Source organism: Micropterus salmoides, unplaced genomic scaffold (assembly GCF_014851395.1).
Source record: "Micropterus salmoides isolate LMB-PRFRI ecotype aquatic unplaced genomic scaffold, ASM1485139v1 Ms_hic_scaffold_2389, whole genome shotgun sequence".
In the NCBI taxonomy this organism is placed as follows: domain Eukaryota; kingdom Metazoa; phylum Chordata; class Actinopteri; order Centrarchiformes; family Centrarchidae; genus Micropterus; species Micropterus salmoides.
The window spans coordinates 1-6,443 of NW_024041583.1; the positions used below are offsets into that span (position 1 = coordinate 1).

Genomic DNA, 6,443 nt, shown 5'->3' on the forward strand with positions numbered 1-6,443 from the left:
AAAAGTGATCAATAGAATTTTGAACTCAATTCTAAAACATACTGGGAGCCAGTGTAGTGAAGCTAAAATAGGAGTAACGTTTTCTTTTGTTCTGGTTAAAAGCCTGGCAGCTGAGTTCTGGACAGTCTGGTCGATCAAAAGATTTTTGGGTTAAACAGGTGAAAAGGCTGTTGCAATAATCCAGGCGTGATGAGATGAAGGCGTGTAAAATGGTCTCGGTGTCCTTAAAAGTTAACAGATCGAATTTTTGAAATATTTCTAAGTTGATAAAAACATGATTGAACAAGCTTTTTGGTGTGCTGCTCAAAATTTAAATTACTATCAAACCAAACACCAAGGTTCTTTGCAACAGGCTTAATGTGATTTACTAGGGAACCAGCAGGATGGCAGTATTTGATTTGCCATCTGCTGGGACCCATGACCAGGATTTCTGTTTTGTCTGAGTTCAGTTGGAGGAAATTATTTGACATCCATTTTTAACTTCACAAAGGCAGTTGTTAAGTGAACTCAGCATTCCAGGTCTGTGGATCTGACGGCAAGTATATTTGTGTCATCAGCATAATATGAAAAGAAATGCCATGTTTTATGGATAATATGTCCAAGGGGAAGCAGATACAAGGAAAACAAAATGGGTCCTAAGACCGACCCCTGAGGCACACTATATTTAACTGGACAGAACGAAGAGACATAGTTGTTTACAGACACGCAAAACTTCCTATTTACAGGTAGGATGAAAACCATTCTAGGGCAGTACCAGAGATCCCTACCCAGTACCTCAGTCTGTCTAACATGATGTTGTGATCAATGGTGTCAAAAGCAGCGCTAAGGTCCAGGAGTACCAGGACTGAGCACATACCTTCATCAGCAGACATTAAAAGGTCATTGGTGACTTTAAGCAGGGCAGTCTCAGTGCTGTGGTACTTCCTAAAACCAGACTGAAACTTTTCAAATATTTTGTTATTTTCCAGTACAGTGAGCAGCTGTTTGGACACAATTCTTTCTAGAATCGTTCGCAATAAAGGCAGTTTTGAAATTGGTCTAAAGTTTTGTGGGGGGAGGGATCTAAACCAGGTTTCTTTAAAATGGGTTCACGCAAGCCGTTTTAAAATAATCAGGGACACAACCAGTAGATAGGAGCAGAGATGGGGCCCACATCATCTATTACTTTCAGTAAAACTTTGTAGGTATTACATCAAGTGGGCTGGAGGACACTCTCATTTGTGATACTGTTTTTAAAAGCTCAGTAGTGAAGAAGTATCCAGATCCTTTACTTAGCCAAAAAAGTACTAATACCACACTGTGACAATAAAAGACAGCATTCAAAACCTTATATATATTATCAGAAACATTTAAAACATTTCTATTTCTATCTATTATATCTGATGTTTCTGGATTAATATTACTGCTGCATTAATGTGTATGTTGCATTTAACTTCTTTATATCCAGTTGAGTAGTTACAGTAACATCATATGTGAGAACAGCCTGTTTTCAGCTTGTGATGAATTTTCCAGCTGAACCAAAGGGGGCTTTAAATAGTTTATTTACTTAAAAAGGGGTATTTATATATGAATAAGGTGCATGGTTTTCACTGAACAGGAAGGGTATGAAATCTGAAAAGTAACTAGTAACTAAAACTGTCAGACAAATGTAGAATAAAAATTACAATATAAAAGATAGTGGAGTAGAAGTTATAAGTTGCATAAAGTGAATACTCAAGTAAACACGTACAAATTTGTACCTAAGTACAGGCTTGAAGTAGATTAGACTAGTAGACTTAATTACATTCCAACACTGCTCAGGACGAGTAGGAAAACCAACAAAATACTTATATCATAATCCACTGATGTCTGAGTAGCACAGATCAATAATACGATTGGGGGAGCTCATGTGAATTTTCCCACTGCCTGGTGTTTCCTGTCAGTCTGTACTGTACACTGAATTATAAAAATAATCTTCAAGTGAAAAGCTGATGATGTGTGACATCCTGTTTTTGAGAAATCGTGTCCATCGGAGAGAGTGACCCCTGTTTGTCCTCTCTGTGTGTTTGTGTGCTACTCAGCTGAGGGAGGACTTCGATGTAGGTGGACGTCCAGCTGGATGAGGAGCAGAGCGTCCATGACGTGGCGGCGCTGCTCAAAGAGTTTCTCAGAGACATGCCTGATCCTCTGCTGCCCAGAGAGCTCTACCCTGCCTTCCTGCACGCCAACCGTACGCAAACACACACACACACACACACACACACACAGAATTGACTAAGCAGCTGTAACCTGTACTAACCGGCCTCTCTGTGCCTTATGTAGTGCTGAGGGGAGCACCGATTCAGTACTTGCAGCACCTCCTCTACCTGCTCCCTCCCTGTAACTGTGACACCCTGCTGCGACCCTCAGCCTGCTACACACTGTGCAGAGCTTCGCCCAGGACAGCATTGGAACAAATGACGAGGAGGTAGGTCGGTGACTGCTCACAACGAGAAAAAGGCCTGTTTAACAAACTAAAAATGCTAGTGAGTTGCATTATGGGAAGTTTAGGATGCAGCATCTTTAAGAGCTTTACCAGGAACTATTCTGCCCCAGTTTTGATCTTTATTTATCTGCTCTTGTACCCCCTAGTTTTATAGTGCGATATATAGTGGCCCTGAGAGTTAAGTTGTGACCACTGGTTGAGAGCCAATGACAAAAAAATGGTGTATGATTTGAACAGCTAATTGAACTCAACATATTTTAAATAGCCTGAGCAATTAACTATTTCACATTATCTACCTCTGCCCTTCACCTCGAAAGGTCGATTATCCACATTGTCTTTCTATTTCTCCTCTCCGTTCAGATCCCCGGTAACAAGATGACAGCTGCGAACCTGGCGTGATCTTTGGGCCAAACCTGCTGCAGAGGGAAGGAGGAGATGCGAGTCCTCAAATCTACGCTATGGGGATCGAGGACAGCACGGCGATCATCAGCGTGACCCTGGTGCTCATACAGAACTACAGGAGGCTCTTCACGGTACGGCAGATAGGCATATTCAGCCTTCAAATCTTGTCATTGCACTTTTTTTCTGGAATCTTTCAAAACACGCTGCCTACTTTACCTATAAACAACTAATTATTCTCAAAGGTGTTACTAGTATTAAAGGGCCAGTTCACCCAATTGGTATCTAGCCATGCAAACAGATGAATTAAATGTTATTGCTGGTGCTCAAAGCACTGAAACACTCGACAGCAATACTTCTTTCAAAACAATGTCCAGTTATGCTAATCGTGTGAATGTTTTACCTTTTAATAGAGTATTTTTGCATGTTGTATTTTCATTTAAAACATTGAATTTAGAGTAAGTTTAGTTTAAAGTAAGTGTACATTTATTAAAATACAGGTGCATCTCAAAAAATATATAATATATATATATATATATATATATCTCAGCTATTATTTTTTCTGTAATTTAACTCAAAAAGATTAAACAAAGTGAAATAGTTCAAGCCTTGTTTTAATCTTGATGATTATGGACATCAAAACTCCAGTTTCTCCATTTGAATTTTAGAATAAAATAATTTATAATACAGAAATGTCGACCTGAGAAGAGCTCTAATCGGCTAGTTAACTTAAAACACCTGCACAGGTTTCCTGAGCCTTTAATCTCTCAATCTGGTTCAGGTGCTCACAACGAACTTTTCCACCAGAGAGATGCATCTGTATTAACAGTTAATCAGTCAAAGAGGAAAAAATGATGAAATGCATAACAACATAAACAAAAGTGTGAAAAGTAAAGTAAAAAGTAAATTTTTTTACTGTCCTCTAATGCTCCTCTGCGTTCTCTCCAGGTTTCTGCAGAGCTGCAGCAGGAGGTCCTGATGAGTCTGATCCAGACAGACCCAGACATCATCGACTATCTGCTGCGTAGGAAACTCAGGTAACCACGATAACCAATTAAGTTCCCAAGTGGCTTGACTGCCTTGTCTATCTGTGATCAACCGTGTTTATTTCTTTTATCCCTTCATAGCGGCAGCCATCTGACGGTGGAGAGCAGCAGTGAGTCAGGGGGTCGTCGGGATACAGGGGTGTCTCTGGACTCTGTGGGAGCCTCCAGCGGGAGTTTGTCCCCACTTGAGCCCCCCTCGCCGCTTTTCCCACCCGACGGTAGTGGTGGAGAGGGAAGCCTGACCAGCGAGATCTTCCTCAACGTGCTTAAGCTGAACCAGAACAGGAAGCGACAGGAAACGAGATACGGTACTCGTCTGGTGGTGTTGTGTCATCTGTTCAAGGCTGCTCTCTCTCTGAATTTGGGACCTGAAGTGTAACTGGCATTTTTAATTTAATATTTTTTTTTTTTAAAGGCTGATATAAATACTTGTTATTGACTTTGTTCCTTTGTAAAAGCATTTGTTTTCAGGCCATGAAAACAATATTAAGAAGAAAAAAAGTTCATAAATATAAATAATAATATTATTAATGTAAATACAATTAAACAACTTAGACAAGCTGTTAGAAAACAGATGTTAGACCATGTGGAAACTCTGAGATCCAACAATAAATAACGCCGTTGAAAAAAAATATAGAAAAAAAATATCCAAAGGAACAGAGAACTGTATGCATGTTTGGACATATGACCTTAGCATTTCTAAAACCCTGATCGTAACAACAGTTTCCCACTTTAATTTGGAGATAGTGAGCGTGAGATGCGAAGGGAACCAGTTGGACTGCACTGCAGCAGGAAGAGTTTTAGAGTTTTGTGGTTCAGTCACATGGTGGGAGAAGTGGAAAAAATTTATTATCCTTTATCATAAAAGTTATGGCAAATGAGGAGCAACATCCTTTATGTGAAAACACAGTGATTGCAAACAGGGTTGTAGCTAACTCCTGACGTAATCGCTCTCTTTTCCCACCAGGATTGTGTATGTATGAGGTAATGCTCCTCTTTCTTAATATTTCCTCTGAGGTTTTCAGTAAAGCATGATGTAATTCGGTACCAATTATAAGGAAAATGGAGATTTTGAAACACATGTTCCAGTTAAATAACATTTAAGAAAACTAATTATCAACATCCAACGAATGAAAACATTTAAGACTCTTTCTTTGTTCACTGTTAACGACTAACTACAGTACACTTACGCAAATTTAACAGAAAATGTACATGTTTGTGTGAATAAAAACAACAATATAACAATTCAAACTGATGTTTGAAAACGTGAGAGTGCTGCTGGGATTATAAATGTGGCCACAGCACCACCTAGCTGCGACAGAAGCTGGAGAGGCTGATTTGGCACAAAAATCACATTTAACATTAAGCAGTTTATGTTTCTACATAATACATTTTGTTAAATGTTGATCTTCATTTAACTAACCACAGTCCTTTTTTTATATAAAAATCTATTTTTAGAAAGGGTTTTTAGAAAAGTGTGAGAATTTGTGAAACATTTAATCTTTAAAATAGATTTTTAGAAGATTAGAAGGGGATTAAGAGGTTTGCTCAAAGGCACTTGAGCATGAAAAGTACAGGTTTGAACATTTTCCTCTTTCAATCCTACAGGTGAGGCGCCCTCAGGTAAATCCATCCGCTACATGCGACAGTTCCACTCCCATCACAACCTGCTCAGCCTGGCCCAGCCCTCTTCGTCTTCCACATCCAGACTCCACGGTCAGGACCCCGACACACAGGACCGCAGGGGCCCGCTGGGCTCTGCGCTGAGCTTCAACCTGAGCGGCGGCAGCGGCAGCTGCTCCACTCTGAGCGGGTCGACAGAGAGCAGCATCTGGGTGAGACAGACTCCGCAGGAGGAGAGCAAACCATCACCAGTTGCTAATTTCTGGGACTTCTTCACTGGGAAAGCGTCGAGCTCGGAGACGATGGTATGATGAAGGGCGAGAAGAAGAGGAACATGGAGGGAAAAGAGTGTGGTTTTGTGTGTGTTTGCTGTCAGAGGTCAGAAATCCCCAGAAAACTGGTAAAGAACATGTTACATTTAAAAGACAACTGTTGATTTAAACCAGCATTGTGGAAGATTTGGCGTGAATTGGGATTTGACGCCCCCAACATTTCAAAGTTCCACGCTGTGGTAAATGAGGACAGCTGTACATGTGCATATGTTATGATTACATCACTTACAACTTTGCCAACACAGCCAAGCATCAAGCGAGTTTGACAACACAAGACAGACTTGCTACTCCAACAGAAAGAAGGCCAGCTCGGAGTTTCCTCCTTTCAGCTCTGTTATCTCCGGCCAACAAGTATAAACCAGTCTGATGTTTACTCTTCTACGCTTTTGCTCGTTGACGCTCTCACTTCCTCTTCCTCTGACAACATCTTCTTCGGTCTCTTTGCAGCCTCTGCCATAATATCCATCCTGAGAATACCGAGTTAGCTTCTTCTACAGAGCTCACATTGTATTATATAGCCTATATATACTCTTTGCTGCTTCTTATAGTTTGCTTGCCGAAGAGTCATGTTGATGCAAT

General features: G+C 40.4%; 1 protein-coding gene across 1 annotated transcript; it reads left to right on the forward strand.

The window, feature by feature from the left end:
* The first annotated feature begins 2,865 nt into the window (after positions 1-2,865).
* Positions 2,866-6,237, forward strand: LOC119918723. Its single transcript, XM_038739452.1, has 4 exons — positions 2,866-2,997; positions 3,812-3,900; positions 3,991-4,217; positions 5,518-6,237. Exons 1-4 carry the CDS (start codon positions 2,923-2,925, stop codon positions 5,841-5,843), a joined length of 717 nt encoding a protein of 238 aa, XP_038595380.1. The 5' UTR covers positions 2,866-2,922; the 3' UTR covers positions 5,844-6,237.
* Positions 6,238-6,443: the final 206 nt, after the last annotated feature.

Bases quoted from the DNA above. Each gene is read 5' to 3' on its own strand.
- LOC119918723 (XM_038739452.1), top strand. From the start codon at position 2,923: ATGGGGATCGAGGACAGCACGGCGATCATCAGCGTGACCCTGGTGCTC. The intron at 2,998-3,811 runs GTACGGCAGATA...CGTTCTCTCCAG, and splicing joins ACTACAGGAGGCTCTTCACG to GTTTCTGCAGAGCTGCAGCA. The intron at 4,218-5,517 runs GTACTCGTCTGG...TCAATCCTACAG, and splicing joins GCGACAGGAAACGAGATACG to GTGAGGCGCCCTCAGGTAAA.